The 15,004-nt window shown below is 52.1% G+C and overlaps 7 protein-coding genes across 7 annotated transcripts; 4 read left to right on the top strand and 3 right to left on the bottom strand.

The window, feature by feature from the left end:
- Positions 1-4: 4 nt before the first annotated feature.
- On the top strand, positions 5-903 carry PV08_01471 (uncharacterized protein; the record flags this gene model as incomplete). The annotated part of the gene is made up of 3 exons (XM_016375832.1): positions 5-135; positions 183-317; positions 366-903. The coding sequence occupies 3 exons, from the start codon at positions 5-7 to the stop codon at positions 901-903; spliced, it is 804 nt and encodes a 267-aa protein (XP_016241108.1).
- Positions 904-1,311: 408 nt separating this feature from the next.
- PV08_01470 (60S ribosomal protein L15) lies at positions 1,312-2,323 on the top strand (the record flags this gene model as incomplete). Its single annotated transcript, XM_016375831.1, has 4 exons — positions 1,312-1,398; positions 1,591-1,747; positions 1,865-2,091; positions 2,183-2,323. The coding sequence occupies 4 exons, from the start codon at positions 1,312-1,314 to the stop codon at positions 2,321-2,323; spliced, it is 612 nt and encodes a 203-aa protein (XP_016241107.1).
- A 1,242-nt stretch (positions 2,324-3,565) lies between these two features.
- Positions 3,566-5,151, top strand: PV08_01469 (uncharacterized protein; the record flags this gene model as incomplete). Its single annotated transcript, XM_016375830.1, has 3 exons — positions 3,566-4,054; positions 4,168-4,308; positions 4,432-5,151. 3 exons carry the CDS (start codon positions 3,566-3,568, stop codon positions 5,149-5,151), a joined length of 1,350 nt encoding a protein of 449 aa, XP_016241106.1.
- Positions 5,152-6,290: 1,139 nt separating this feature from the next.
- PV08_01468 (diphthamide biosynthesis protein 3) lies at positions 6,291-6,584 on the top strand (the record flags this gene model as incomplete). Its single annotated transcript, XM_016375829.1, has 1 exon — positions 6,291-6,584. The coding sequence occupies one exon, from the start codon at positions 6,291-6,293 to the stop codon at positions 6,582-6,584; it is 294 nt and encodes a 97-aa protein (XP_016241105.1).
- Positions 6,585-7,747: 1,163 nt separating this feature from the next.
- On the bottom strand, positions 7,748-9,274 carry PV08_01467 (uncharacterized protein; the record flags this gene model as incomplete). Its single annotated transcript, XM_016375828.1, has 1 exon — positions 7,748-9,274. One exon carries the CDS (start codon positions 9,272-9,274, stop codon positions 7,748-7,750), a length of 1,527 nt encoding a protein of 508 aa, XP_016241104.1.
- Positions 9,275-9,975: 701 nt separating this feature from the next.
- Positions 9,976-11,826, bottom strand: PV08_01466 (uncharacterized protein; the record flags this gene model as incomplete). Its single annotated transcript, XM_016375827.1, has 2 exons — positions 9,976-11,701; positions 11,768-11,826. The coding sequence occupies 2 exons, from the start codon at positions 11,824-11,826 to the stop codon at positions 9,976-9,978; spliced, it is 1,785 nt and encodes a 594-aa protein (XP_016241103.1).
- Positions 11,827-12,659: 833 nt separating this feature from the next.
- On the bottom strand, positions 12,660-14,009 carry PV08_01465 (adenosylhomocysteinase; the record flags this gene model as incomplete). Its single annotated transcript, XM_016375826.1, has 1 exon — positions 12,660-14,009. One exon carries the CDS (start codon positions 14,007-14,009, stop codon positions 12,660-12,662), a length of 1,350 nt encoding a protein of 449 aa, XP_016241102.1.
- Between the last annotated feature and the right edge of the window lie 995 nt (positions 14,010-15,004).

Raw genomic sequence — 15,004 nt, 5'->3', positions numbered from 1 at the left:
GAAGATGTTAAATGCGCGGAAGAACACGCCCAACGCAGACGACAAAAAGGTCGGCTTTGCCAGTCCAGCCTTTCCACCAGGAGATGAAATATACGAGGCCGGTGAGAGTGTCCACAATGCCTCTGGTGATCTAGCGTAATCAGATCCATCTGTGCATGAAATCGTGCACTGATCATGTTCAGGATTGACACGGAGCGTATGGGAAAAATCTGCAAGAAGCTCAAAGAACCGGACCTGTGGCCCAAACGATTCGCTCAGATCATCAAAGAACAGCAGAACAACATTACCAAGAAGATTAAGGAGATGACGGCGCAGGAGTTTGTACCCATTCCCTAGAGCTCTCGCGTCTACTGACCAGCTCTCAGTCTAGCACTGCAGGAGGAGTTTGATAGAGGATTCTTGCCGCTCATTCAGGAAGCTCTTGGAGGAGCCGGGGCCAGCAACGAGGCGTCCAACCTAGCAACCCAGCCCATTCATGTTGCGTATCTCGGTGCCGAAGGACAGCCATACTGTGAAGCCATGATCACTCTGATGAAACAGGCCGATGCCCTGATATTCGCTCTCGACCAGCTATCCGCTCGCACCCCTCCACCGTCACGCCTCTCCGACATCAATATGTCGTTCGAGCAAGACAAAGCAGCGGCCGTAGCTACCATCGAAGCGGGAAGGCGTGTCGCAGAAACAGCAGTCGAGGACCTTCTGGCCGACAGATTGCAAGAAGTGCGCAGCTCCACTGGTCTTACTGCAGAGGAGGAGAACAGGGGAAAGATATTATTGTCGAAAGGAGTCACAAGCGACACACCAATACTTGAACCAATGGGTTGGGGGAATGTCTCTCGGGACGCTGAACGGGCATTGAGGAAGCTCTGCTTCGCGGGCGACATACATGCAAAAGACCATTGATACTTGAAGCACGCATCTGGGTCAGCTTTAGCTGGACAGAGTCCTGATAAGTCTTGAAGACGATTTAACTGCGTGGAAGTCCAGTACGAGTATGGACTTTCACGATACACTGTAGCAGTACGGAGTACGAGTGGTGGTGGTGGATGGGCGCGGCTGGCCAAGGCTGGTTAATTCTGATTGGGGGCACCAACTAATCCAACACCCACATCGCCGCCAAGTTTTTGCCAAGCCTGCGCATGCACTTTGCGATTTTGATTTTGTAAGGCACTCGGTGGTCTGAACTATCGCTCACTTCATACCACTTTCTCTACTCCGCCAACACCAGTCTCTTCGCCAGGCACACACAGTCAAGGTGCGTGGTTCGAAGCTACCAGTGCGGCGACCTGGAACTAACACTTCTGCGAACAGATGGGTGCCCTCAAGTACGTGGAAGAGCTTCACAAGAAGAAGCAATCCGATGTCCTTCGATTCCTTCTCCGAGTGCGCTGCTGGGAGGTGAGATTTTGTCCCTTAGGAGCAAGATAAGAAGAGAGAGAGGGAACAACAGAGAAAAAAACAATACGCACATGAATATCACGCAAAAGACTTTCTTGGTCTCTTCTGGTCTATCGTGTGGCACAATTGGACCCTCTCTTTTGTGTCTTGCTATACACTCGTTGAACATATGCTGAGAGTGCATCAATATAGCTCCGACAATTGAAAGTCATCCACCGCGCTTCCCGACCTTCTCGACCCGACAAGGCTCGCCGCCTGGGTTACAAGGCCAAGCAGGGCTATGTCATCTACCGCGTCCGTGTCCGACGTGGAGGTCGCAAGCGACCAGTGCCAAAGGGTGCTACTTATGGTGAGTTTCTTTCTCGTTTTGGGGGGGTTTGTTTTCCTTCGCGGAGGACAATTCTTTCCCGTTCCTTTTTCCTTGAAAGGCGACACGAAACTGACTGGTGTGATAATCACTCTATAGGCAAGCCTACCAACCAGGGTGTGAACCAACTCAAGTACCAGCGATCGCTCAAGTCCACTGCTGAAGAGCGTGTCGGACGTCGCTGTGCCAACCTCCGAGTCCTCAACTCGTACTGGGTCAACCAAGACTCGACCTACAAATACTACGAAGTCATCCTTGTCGACCCTCAACACAAGGCCATCCGCAAAGATCCCCGGATCAACTGGATCGTCAACCCAGTTCACAAGGTTAGTCATACTGACTTGCCTGAGACATCAAGCCCCCGCGCGTTTGTTTGTGTACGATAAACTGACATGGTCTTTTTTCCCTCTCTTTTAGCACCGCGAAAGCCGTGGCCTCACCGCAACCGGCAAGAAGTCTCGTGGCTTGGGCAAGGGTCACGGATACAACAAGACCACCGCCGGAAGGAGAAAGACCTGGAAGAGACTCAACACCTTGTCGCTGTGGAGATACCGATAAACGCATCGCCGTGGCGAGCAGGAGCACAAGCACAAGCATCAGCATTGGTGTTGAGGCTCGCAGGAGCACTGGCGATATCGATGGATCCCTGTTGCTTTTGCTTTTACTTTTTGCTCTCGTCATGCCTCGGTGCGCGGTTGTGGTTGTGTTTTAATGTCGTTGACGAAAGGAAAAACATGGGTGACCTTCGAGAACAAGACCGCACCAAAAACATTTTCAGACGAATGCCGGTTTTTGGCTGTGCGGCGCCATACCAGGTGGTTATCTAGCTTATGGACATGAAGAAGAGTTCAGTGGCGTCGTGTCGTGTCGAGGGTTGAAAAAGAGGAGGGCGAAACCTCTTCGAGTTACACTGTAGTTTGCGATGGGCCGCCATCGTCCTCCTCGTCGTCATCATCGTCACTGTGAAAGGTTCATACATACCGTGGACCACAAAAAATAAATGGAAGCGTTCCTCATTGCCTAAATGCCAGGGTTCTCAACGAGGGTCTATTGTCCATTTTCTTCGAGATCCAAGTTGTTTTTCATTTCTGCCTAGACCTGCGGTGCAAAACAATCCCTACATATGCTCCCAAACACCTGTTCTATAACTCTGTTAAAGATGCTGTCCGTTTCGGGTACTTTATAGATACCTTGGCACATCGGACGCCTTAAGAGCCCCAACCCTCAAATGGTTCAATGCAGCGCTGCACACTCAGCCTGATGGTCCGTGCACGACGTGGCTCAAGGCGAACTGCCGCAAGATCAACTTGGCGAAAGAGTTTCCCGACGGAATACATTTATATTCTGCGTTTGGTTAAATACCGCGCTATGGGTACTTCACTGTGTGTACTGATGTCTGATACTGGCCGAGAGGTAGAAACGAAACAGGAACGGGCAATGGGTCAAAGATGCCTGGAGTTCCGTCAGGACGAGGGTGCGATGCATGTCGCAAGCAAAAGAAAAAGGTATGAGCATACACACACACACACACACACGCCCACGCCCTCTCTCTCCCTCTCTTTCTCTCTGTCTCACTCTCCACGGTTTGAGTCAAAAACACACGCATAGCAACTCTCATCTGCGGGAGTGTAGGCGCCGGGGCGCGCGCATGTGTATGTCGGCGGGGTCGTTTGTCGTGTAAAAATGCATAAATTCCTAACCTTGTTCATTGGGTAGTGTGATCTTTCCCAGCACCCATGTCCTCGATGCAAGCGATTGAACGTCCCTTGCACAGGCCAGGGTCAGCGACGGTTCAAGTTCATGCCCAATGAGAACAATAACGGAGACAAATCGACGTCGGCGTCCCCGCCTTCGTCGAGCGACGGTGGCGATGTCCCAACGGCAACGAGAGGCGGCCACCATCAAGATCAACGTCGGCTGCAAGTGTCTCCACACCGCGTAACGCTTCCTATACATCCGATGCCGAGTTGCGAGCAGTCTCGCCTCGCCATGTCCGTCATTGACAAGATCAAACCCACCGTCCGAATCAGCCACAACCTCGCGTGGACGTATGGAGATTACCTCAATGATCTTCCACGCCGGCTCGGGACGAACATGGCGTTGGACTCTGCGACCGAGGCCTTCTTGTTCGCCGTACAGCGCTCCCTCAACCGGGCCGAAGTGCCTGCTCAGTCTGTGCTGGAGAGGTACGGTCTCGCCTTGACGGCGCTACGGACATGTCTGGATGATCCGGTCAAGGCGAGGGAGCCGGAAACCCTCGGCGCGATTCTGATGTTGATGAACTGTCAGGTAAAGAAAAATGCCCCAGCTGAGAGATCAGTTGCCCCCGGCCCCGTGCTTCCTGCACACCCGCCTACCTAGCTCCCTCCCTCTGGAGAATGTATGCTAATCTCCAGCCACAGCAATACCTTTGGTGTCCGAATGGGAATCAGCTTGGGCATGGTCACTCCGAAGGTGCAGCTCAGATCTTGAGGATGCGGGGTCGCCCGAGCATGGACGATCCTTTCGAGAGGAAAATCCTCCTCTCAATGCGAGCCGTCGTTGTAAGTGTTTTTTTGGCTCCTGTTTTTCTTCCACACCTCAAGTTCCTCTCTTCCCCTTGTCGGTGGAGCAGCTGACTGTGCTCGCTCGTGATTGCGCGTCGCCAAGCTCATTTCTGATCACAGCTCTTCGAGTCCATTTTCACCGACCGAGTCGTCTTCACGGACAAAGAGTGGATCGACATGTTCGACAGTAAGGTCTATACTCTCTCGCCAGAAAGCCAAGCGGTAGAATGCATGACACGCCTGGGTAACATGATGAGAAGAGCAAGAACGGTCCTGCAGGACGACAGTGCATCCCAATTCGACAAAGTCGTCATCCAGCATGAGGCCCAGGGCATTTATAACGAGGTCCAACCTGCCGTCACCATTCTGCGGGAACGGTATCAGAAGTTGAAACTGAGAATGGCCTCTAGCGAGTTTGTCCCCGATGAGATGACTGATTTCGTGCATTGCCATTGGGTACGGTCGTACGGCCTTGGGCTCGCAATTACCATTTTCATCAACGAGCTGCGTATTGCCGTGTGGCCGGATCCCGCAGAGATTGTGCAGGAGTCTCATGCGTTCGCGTTGGAGATATTGGAGTTGGCGAGGGAAGGCCGCCCATACAGGCCTCACGGAAGCAACGCCTTGGGTCTTTGTCTCATTGCCGCTGAAATGGGGACTGACGATGCGGTCCTGAAGGAGGATATACGACGGCTGAGGCATGACTACGCCATGGACTTTACGGACACAGAGTTGAATCAGATCCCGAAAGTGGAAAGTGTGGTGCTGGTTTGTGGCCGTCAGTATTCTCAAGCTTTGAAGAAGAAAGCTGGCTCGAGTTCGCCTTCGACTTCACCTTGATCCTGAGCTTGGGCGTCAATAATCATATAGGTATAGAGAGCAACGTACAAAGAGTACACATAGCCCCATACAAAAGAAGTCGTCCTGCCAACGCTGAGCGAACGCGACGCGACTGTGAACGTACCAAACGCCAACAATGCTCGTGATCACACGCGTGGAAGTGGAATTACGCGCACTGATGAGCTGTTGGAATCCCGTCTCGACGTGATCTTTTTTCTTTTTTTTCGTCTTTTCGGTCAGGAAAAAAGTGAAGATGAAGAGCCAACCACCTTAGCGTTTCATTTTCATTTGATCATTTCTTCAAAACAGCAAAAACTCTAACCTGGAGGCCAACTACACGCTCTTGTAGCTGACGTCCAGGTCGAGGGAAAATCCCCAGTCGAAGAAGGGATTTTTTTCCGAGGTATCGGCAGGTCACCTCCCAGCATTAGGTACTCTCCGAGTGAGCCCATATTAGCTGGGGACTGCTAGGGTCGGGGGACCCTAGAGCCAGGGGTCGTCTCAAGGATTCACGACGAGAGCCCAAGGTAATACTGGGAACCACACTGGTGACACCCCTCACGCCTCGACTAGCTGCCCGGTGGCAGGTCGAAACCCGGGTAGTGTGATTGTTAACAGGATTTCTGGGAATCAAAATGATATCCCCTTGTTTTTTCTGAGTGGGGCTGGTCTGAATTCTCTCAGTGGTCGGAGAGTTGGCGGTGCGGTGAATGTAGCTGGTAGGTTTGGATGAGTGGGTTTTCCTGTGGTTAAAGGTGTGTGGTTTGAGTGAAGTGTAAAAGGGGAAGAAGGTGAATGAGGCTGTCTACGAGGAGGGACGAGGCTGAGTATTTAGAACGAATCCCCCGCATTTGTCATTTGCATCCATTGTTTTTTTTTAAGACCCTGGTCCCCGCATCTGAGCGATTTCTGATTTCTGATTTCTTTCGGTATTACGAGTAGTAATTAGCAGAGAGTGTCACCTGCTCCTTTTTCGTTTTCACATACTGGCCAGGACAGACACACCATGAACACATAATAACTACGGAGCACCTCAGGATCTGGACAGTGTGACTTCTCGTTACACACAAGAAACACTCGCCTGGAAGAGGAACTCCAAAAGATACGACGACATCGACCACGAGACTTTTAGTCCAGCCATGCCGTCTGCGACGACCACCGCAGCCGCAGCCTCCACCACGCTCAATCTGGCCGCGGCGTCTTCGACCGTGGATGAAGACCAAGACATCTACGATGAGATCGAGATCGAGGACATGACGTACGACTCGAATCTCGAAATCTACCACTACCCATGCCCTTGTGGAGACCGGTTCGAGGTTGCCGTCGCCGAATTGCGAGACGGCCAGGACATTGCCATCTGCCCCAGTTGCAGTCTGATGATCCGGGTTATATTCGACGAGGCCGACTTGCCTGAAGCAAATGAGAAGAGTTGAGAGAGAGGGGGAGAGTCTATCGAGGAAGAAACACATTCTGTCTACCTGCGAAGTATCACATGCCAGGCCGAGGGGGCTAGTCGTCCATTCTTGTTCCGGGCTTGTCATGAGAAAAAAATCACGACCCTGCTACCGAGATACACAGGCTTGGGATGCTCTACGCCGTGACACAGGAAGTCTACCGTCGGCATTGAGGGTCGGTCGACCGTACTACAAGGCCGAGTCAGGGATTGACGAACCGTCTGCGAGGCCATGTCTGCGGCAGAACAAGCGCTCTTCTTTCCCCTCCAAAAGCGGCAGTTGAGCCATGGCCATGCACTGATTGACGCCCAACTCCCAACAACGCCATACACTCAACGAACAAGCCAAGAGACCTCAGAGCTCGAGGAGGACGAATAACCGCGAGTACACTTCCCTGGACGTGTCATACCAATCTGTACCCCATACCATCAAGAAGTGGAAACTGGGATACTATTACGACAGAAAAGATATCTCGAACAAAAAGGCAGTAGCGGAGGAAAAGGCAGAGGTTGTTGAGAAAGATGAAGGGTCAAAATCTACCCATTGCCAGAGCACTCAACTACCGCTTTTGAAACGCAGATACCGGATCTGAAGCCTCCTTGGACCCGAGTCCTGGAGCTAACTAGTCATGGGAGGACTGTACCTCCTTCCGAACACCCTGCCAAATACTACTTCCGATATGGCGGGTGACCATGGAGCATGAAAGGTACTCACTCAAACAGCCGACTGAAATATACCAAGTTACCGGCCAGCCCTCATCACCATACATTATCAACTCTCTACTCATAAATTGTCGAGTGTATCAAGTGTCTCATACATCCCGAGTTGGCCTACTATAGATGCACTCGAGCTTTTGTTCTCAAGGCTAAACGCCAAAAGCGAAAGGTGAAAGGGCCTTCTATAGTGCGTCCGTCTCGTCTCTGGACCTCTGTTCAGTTTTCGAGAATATAACATCTAGGTACCTTGCATCTACTTCTGTATATATTATAGGTAACCAACTTCACGAGGTCTCCTTCTTCTTTTGCTTGTTCTTCGTCGTCGTCTTATCTAACCTTTTCATACTCGTATAAGAACCACACACGTATGCTAGGACAAGTACTAGTATTTACAGGTAGTTCTGCACCTATTCACTCACACAATCATCATGATCCAAACACCTTCTCCGCGACAGCCTTATACTCCATTCCCCAGCCCTCGACCTCGGACACTTCGGCGCCCATTTTACATATCCGGATCCTATCGACCAAGATGTCTCGTGCCCATATGTAGCTTGAGGCTAGTTCCGGTGGACTTGAGGCGGGGAGAAGATTGTCTTGGTCTCCGTCTGGCGATCCTTCGGCAAAGAAGGCAGAGGCAGCCGACCTATCCTCGACTGCTTTCCCATCATTGAAGAATCTCAGTATATCCCTCGCGTCGACCGTCATCGCTTCTCCCCTTCCCCTCCCTCTTCCTCCTCTCTCCTTTGGCCTCGCCTTGACGTAGATCAAGTTGGCAACGGTGGCATGCAGAACCAGAGGTCTCGTTTCAGTCACGAGTCGAGCGTCCTGGAACCGCCGACGCACGGCGTTTCCAAACGGTAGCAGTCGTCCCGTGTGATCGTGTGCATGGGCGAAGAAGACGCGGCTACTGCTTGGGCGCGGGAAAGTGCCGAGGCCGTGGAGTGTGACGGTCAGAGATCGAGTTGGACTTGGACTTGTTGGGAGCAAAGGTTGCTGTTGCTGTTGCTGCCGTTGCCGTTGAGTCTCTGCTCCCACCGTCGCGGTAGTCGGAGCCGTCGACGTCTGAGCCGCCGCAATGCCGTCGTTGGCCAGTGTTCTTGACGTGATTGGTGGTGGTGATATCTCTCGCGCCAGAGACTTCAAGGGCTTAGAGATGGTTTCTGACCCTGCGTGGATCCGTCCTTGTCCACTGCCCTCGTCTACATTCTCATCTTGACCTGATCCATTGTCACCAGCTCCGATTGAACCCTTTGATCCATCTGCACGTTTGATGTCGGTAGAAACCTGAGTAGTACTTGTACCCGCATCGTGACTGTGCTCGAATGACATTCCCGCTTCGGCCAACAAGTCAAGATAATCAATGCTCTCCAGCACCTGCACCGCTCTCTGCAAGTCCTCCGGCGCGCTCAGATCCATCGCTCCAAGTGTGAGATGCAATGTTCCAGGGGGCCGATGTGCAGCGGGAGGGATTAGGCGGAGTCTATCGTCGCCCCTCCCGCTTTGACTCTCTGGCAGTGACGGTGATTTGGGATCCCCCGTGCCTGCTGGTTTCTGTGCACCACCTCGGTCTACAGGTGCCGGTGTACCAGTCACGGACCGGAAATATGCCAGAGATTCAGAAAGCTGCGGTACTGAACTCTCCGTGACGAGAGGCAGGCAGACAAAGTGTGTCGGTCTCTTGGATCTTGTCGGCGTCGTCGTGTGCCTTCCCTTTCCCTGCGTGGCTTGTTGCCTTTGGCCTGGGTGCGAGAGCGTCTGAGACCGAGAGTCGTGCTCGGAGGCCATGGCATTGGCCATGACTGATTGAACGAGCCGGAGTTTTCTTCTGCCGGTGAAGGGTTCTGTCGTTGCAACGGACGTAGAGCCCGATGGTCGTACGCCCCGTGCAAGGTTTCCGATGATGGTCTTGTACCGTTTGTCGCGCAACGTCGCACCTCGTCCAATGTACATTGAGGTTCAACACTCCAAAATAGATTATTTGGTCCGTACCAATGCTGCACTCGAATATCATAGATACATGCCGTCGAGTGAATGTTGAAGGCTCTGGCAGATGGCTGTACTTTAAGCCCCCGCGGCCACGAAATCGGGCCTCGCGCCAAGTAGAGTTTTTGCCTGTGTCGTCGTCGTCGTTCTTCAAAGGCTGCAACGTACGCGTACTGGAGTCACTGTCGACTCATCTTCAATTCAAGCCTACGCGAAACAGATATTCAGAGCGAGAAATGAGTCATTGCCGCAGGATGCAATCTCCAGGAACGAGCTCGATACGGCAAGTCATCAGGCTGTAACGAACTAATAGCACACGAGGCTGAGCGCCCGGGGGTGTGTCCTGGCACCATCTATATAAGGCATTTATCAGGGTCTGTTACTTAATTAAGCTCACCAGGTCTCATATCAAAAGCATCATCAAAACATCACAATGGTCAGGAGGCTTCCCTGACCCGTACAAACACCTTCATTGCGTTTTGTATTTTTTATGTCATGGACGAAGTACTACTTATTAAAAACATACAGACTACTCTTTGTCTGAACTCTCTACCATGTCATGAAATCCGCCAGGAACAGTACTCGTACTCCTTCACCTGGAAGATGATTAGCACAAACGCCGAACCACACAGTCAGCTATTACGTGTTTCGCACTTCAATATCCACGATCATTCCATTGACAGCTGCTCAGCAACAATCACTTTTACCTTCATGCCCCAGCCTTCTCTTCCTCCGACCCAACGCTTCCTCTTGCCGACCTTGGCGACCCTTTTTGCGTATCCCTCGATGCGCATCTTGCCAACTATCGGATTCTCGTCCTCGTCTTCATCATCATCCGGATCACCAGACAGCGCCATCTGACTGATCGATCTAGGTATCGAGACCGTGAGTTCGACTCCCTTCTTCTTTCCTGACTTGCCAAGGTTGTGCACAAAACGCGCAGAAAGCCACAGATTTGTCTTTGAGCCGATGACTCCTGTTGGGTAGATTTGTCCAATCAACCAGGCAACATTGCCAGCATATCTACACCACCAAACTTCCTCCGGGGTTAGAATATCCTCAAGGAGGTGTTTGTACTGCTCCTCTCGTGGAGGAAGTTCGCCATCGTACCGACTTTCTAGCATCAAGGCAATCTTTGCTCGTGCTGAGTGAGATAAGCCATGCGCAGGGGCTAGAACACCACTGATCGTACAGTAAAGAGCTGAGAACGAGGCCAGTTCCTTGCTCAACGTGCAATGTTGGAAACAAAGATTCGCCAGACCTTCGATAATGTGGGTTGTAATCGTCTCGGGGCGGACCATGCCAAAAGCTGGTGGTGGCAAAGCACCAAGCAGCAATGTCTTAAACTCGCCAGCAGATGGCCGGGCAAAGGGAGCTGAAGCGACGGCGATAGGATCCTGAGCTCGTATCGATCTTGGTAAGTCCCGGAAGAGCATCCCTTCCCGCACTCCTCCTTGACAGAAACGAGCGACCAACGGACCACCAAGTGGCAAGGTGTTAGACAAGACATTGATCAGAAAGGCGACCGCAGGAACCTGATATCTGCGGCGGTCTGAGACTCGGAAGATCTTCTCCGCATTCTTAGCGACTTCCTTGAGTCTTTCGGTATTCGTCAGCTCCTCGTTGAAGACCTTGAAGCCATTGATGATGGAGATTGGATAGTGTTGGCCGTGCTTCTGTGACTCGTGTAGAAGTAGATAACCCCATCCTCTAAATCCGCCACCTGATAAATATAGATGCCAACCCCCTTCTCTGCGAGCTCGATCTGTAAGCTCTGGCGGAATTTCCAAGGTGTCCAATGCTTCCCGGAATTTTCCACTGATCTCCTGTCTGAATTCGTCTCGAGCCTTCTCTGGGTCGTGGGCCTCCTTACACTCTTCCAGCCTCTTTGAGACAGCCGCGGCACCATAAGGGAATGACACCGCGACCTTGGGACTCGTCCTGACCATGCCGTCTTCCGAGATGATCCAGGTCAGTTGGGCACTGCCGCCTCCCAAGTCCATCACAAGTCCCTTGACACTCGGCAGGCTACTCACAATACCCATGGCACCAACATTGCCTTCTTCTTCCTTACTTAGCAATTGAACTACCAGCCCTGATTTCACCTTGATATGATCTCTCAGTTGTTGAGAATTGAGGGCTGTCCGAGTTGCTTCTGTTGCGACAACAGAGATGTTGCTCTTTGGGACGCCAAACTCGTGGCACACGAGACTGAATCGTTCCAGTTCCGCGGTGACATTTTTAATGACGCGAAGCGGGATGGGGATTCTCTCTCCAGTATCTGGGTCGAACTGTGCGTCGTACAGCGAAATGCCCGAGCGGTCCTTGTGTATCGTTGGCAATATTCTAGTTGTCGGAGGGGACAGGTCCGAAATCGAGAACCGGATCCCGTTGCTGCACGAGGCGCTTTGGTCAGGATGGTCCAAACAAGGCAGACATTGTATATGATAGGGAGCTCACCTTCCGATGTCCACGAGGCCAACTAGATATTCGTTCTTTGGCGGATGGACCCGACGCATCTTTGCGGTGCCGTGGGGATTGTCACTCGCAGTAGGCGTGGTGGCAGCGAGCCAGACCGGCGATCCACCGAGCCTAGTAATTGCACGTAGGGGATTTGATGAAAGCAGCACCGGCTGTAGGTGGTTTCACGAGCACATTCTCATCGACCGGGTCTGCTACCTTTGATTTAAATCCAGCACGACACTCACATGCCACCATCAGGACAGCTGACTCGTCCCCGGTCATAGCTTCCGCCCCAAGTTCTCAGTCAACGAACGAGTGGAACTTCCCTACGTCAAAAGCTGAGATCTTCAGACGCTAACTGGCAACTACTGCCGCGAGCACGAGCTTCGATACGAGTACCTCCTACTATTGTAGACTGCCACGACGACTGACCATTACGGGTCATCGTCGCTTCCACTCTAAGGCATGTGTAAGTCCACTCTGCTCTCAGCACCATCTCAACTACGAGGACAAGCAAGAAGGGAAACGAAAGGGTCAATTGACTAGATCATCCGTGGCTTTCAACACCTTAGCAATTCCTCTTTCGTGCTATCTATTCGGGGTATCTTTCAAAGAGCTGATGAAGCTCTTCATTGGTGTCCGTTGAAGGACATAATCTCCTCACCTACTTCGCTGTCAAAGCAAGTAGGGCACAAACTTTTGGTCGTGTCTGTCATAGCATCATTCCGACCTTCTCCCAATCAAGTCGTTGAGAGCCTGCAATTCTTTTGCCGTCCAAGAACAAGAACCCGTGTCCACTGTATTCTATGCGTTGAGCATTAGAAACAAACCCCTAAAGTGCCGACGCCAATGTAAAATGCATTCCAAATAAAATCATACAGAGCAACATCTAATATCGGTAGAGGTCAGATTTGAAAGGACCCTCAATTTCCAGGCCCAAGTACTCGGCTTGGACAGGGGTGAGCTTGCTGAGTTTGGCATTGACGTGCTCCAAGTGAAGAAGAGCCACTTGCTCGTCAAGAATCTTGGGCAACACATACACGCCAACTTCCTTCTTGCCGGTCTTGCCGAACTCAACGTACTTCTGGCCAAAAGCCTCATCCTCAGCCTTGTACAGGAGGATTTGTGCAAGGACTTGGTTGGAGAACGAGCACGACATGACGAAAGAAGAGTGACCAGTAGCACAGCCCAGGTTGACCAGACGCCCTTCAGCCAGAAGGATGATGTGACGGCCACTGGCCATGGTGTATCGGTCGACTTGTGGCTTGATGCTAGTGACCTCCTTGGCGTTCTTCTTGAGCCAAGCGACATCGATCTCAATGTCGAAGTGGCCGATGTTGCAGACAATAGCATCATTACGCATGGCTTCGAAATGTCTTCCAACAATGATGTCTCGGCAACCGGTAGTGGTGACGAAAATTTGGCCTTGGGAAGCAGCATCGTCCATTGTGACCACTTGGTAGCCGGAGACGGCAGCCTGCAGGGCATTGATGGGATCGACTTCGGTAACAAGGACGCGAGCACCCATGCTGTGGAGAGCCTGAGCGCAACCCTTGCCGACATCACCGTAGCCGGCGACAACAGCAATCTTGCCAGCAATCATGACATCGGTAGCACGCTTGATACCATCAACTAGGGATTCTCTGCATCCGTACAAGTTGTCGAACTTGGACTTGGTGACACTGTCGTTGACGTTGATGGCTGGGCATAACAGCTTCTTTCCCTTGAGCATGCGGTAGAGGTGGTGGACACCAGTAGTAGTCTCCTCTGAGATACCGTAGCAGCCCTTCAGCATCTCTGGGTACTTGTTGTGGACGAGGGCGGTCAAGTCACCACCATCGTCAAGGATCAGGTTCAGGGTCTTTCCTGAAGGAAAAGCCTTCAATTGTTGTTCCAGACACCACTCGTACTCTTCTTCTGTCTCGCCCTTCCAGGCGAAAACTGGGGTACCACCAGCAGCAATGGCGGCGGCGGCATGGTCTTGTGTAGAGAAAATGTTGCAGCTGGTCCAGGTCACTTCAGCACCGAGGGCCTTGAGGGTCTCGATGAGGACGGCGGTCTGGATGGTCATGTGAAGACAACCAGCAATCCTGGCACCGGCCAGTGGCTGATCGGGAGCGTACTTCGTGCGGATGGCCATCAGACCAGGCATTTCGATCTCTGCGAGCTCGATCTCTCGTCGGCCAAAGGCAGCCAACGAGATGTCGGCCACCTTGAACTTCTGGGCTGGAGCACTCATGATTGTGGTAGTGGAGGGTGTTTAAGGGATGAGGATGTCTAGATGAGATTGAGGACGTTCAGTGGAAAGAGAAGGTCGATTTGAGGGGGTGGGAAATGGGTGACTTTTTTCTCGCCTTCACCGTACGGAGTAGATGGAGATCAACCATCTGCGAAAAATTGGGACGGAAAAACTGTTGATCCGACAAAGGCCACGATCCCACCAATCAGCCTGCTGTTCTTCACCCACACGGTGTGCGCCCCTGCGGGTTGTTTCGCAACTGCCGAGATGGCGGACTGAGGACTCTGTTGTCGTCGTATCGTCGTATTCCTGTGTTTGTCGGAAGACGAAACCTCCAAAACGAGACGCGGTATATCATCTGTCAAGGCCTCGTAATGCATACAAGTACAAGGCATTCCTACTGCCGCTGCGGTCTGTCGCCAGTTCCTCCACACAGTCGGTGGTGCCCGACTCGGGGACCACTGTGGAGGCGTGAGTGCTGGACAGTCACGCAGAAGGACATGTGTCGCCTGCTGTTGGCCTTCCCTGCGTCTTTATCAACGCTCGATGATATTTTGCCCCGATAAGGAAATGAGAAGCCTGACGCAGCCTCACTCGTCCTCGTTGTGCCTCCGATGGGCCTGCGATCTGATTCTCCCTTTCCCAAGGTACGTGCTGCACGTTGGGAATGGCCGGTTGTGCTCGCTTCCCGGCCTCTGAGACACTCAGCGCCGGTGAACAGGTCCGGAAGGGAAGTCCAACGAAGCACCGTACATAGTCATGTCCCTCGAGCTTCTGTCTACTGACCGCTCTTTTTTGTTGAATCTAAATCCCTCTGTTCGCAAGTTGTCCTACATTTGACACAATTCGCAACGTCAGAAGCTCGCCATTACATTGCGCCATCGCACGCCTCTTTTACACAATTTCGCACAGGACCACAAAGTTACCCAACAGCCAATTGGTTGGCTTTCGTCTCAACTCCTTGATTCCAACCACAAACAATATATTTTCATTGT

This window comes from Exophiala spinifera, assembly GCF_000836115.1.
Source record: "Exophiala spinifera strain CBS 89968 unplaced genomic scaffold supercont1.1, whole genome shotgun sequence".
NCBI classification, from domain to species: domain Eukaryota; kingdom Fungi; phylum Ascomycota; class Eurotiomycetes; order Chaetothyriales; family Herpotrichiellaceae; genus Exophiala; species Exophiala spinifera.
This window is presented reverse-complemented; position numbering and strand designations above follow the sequence as displayed.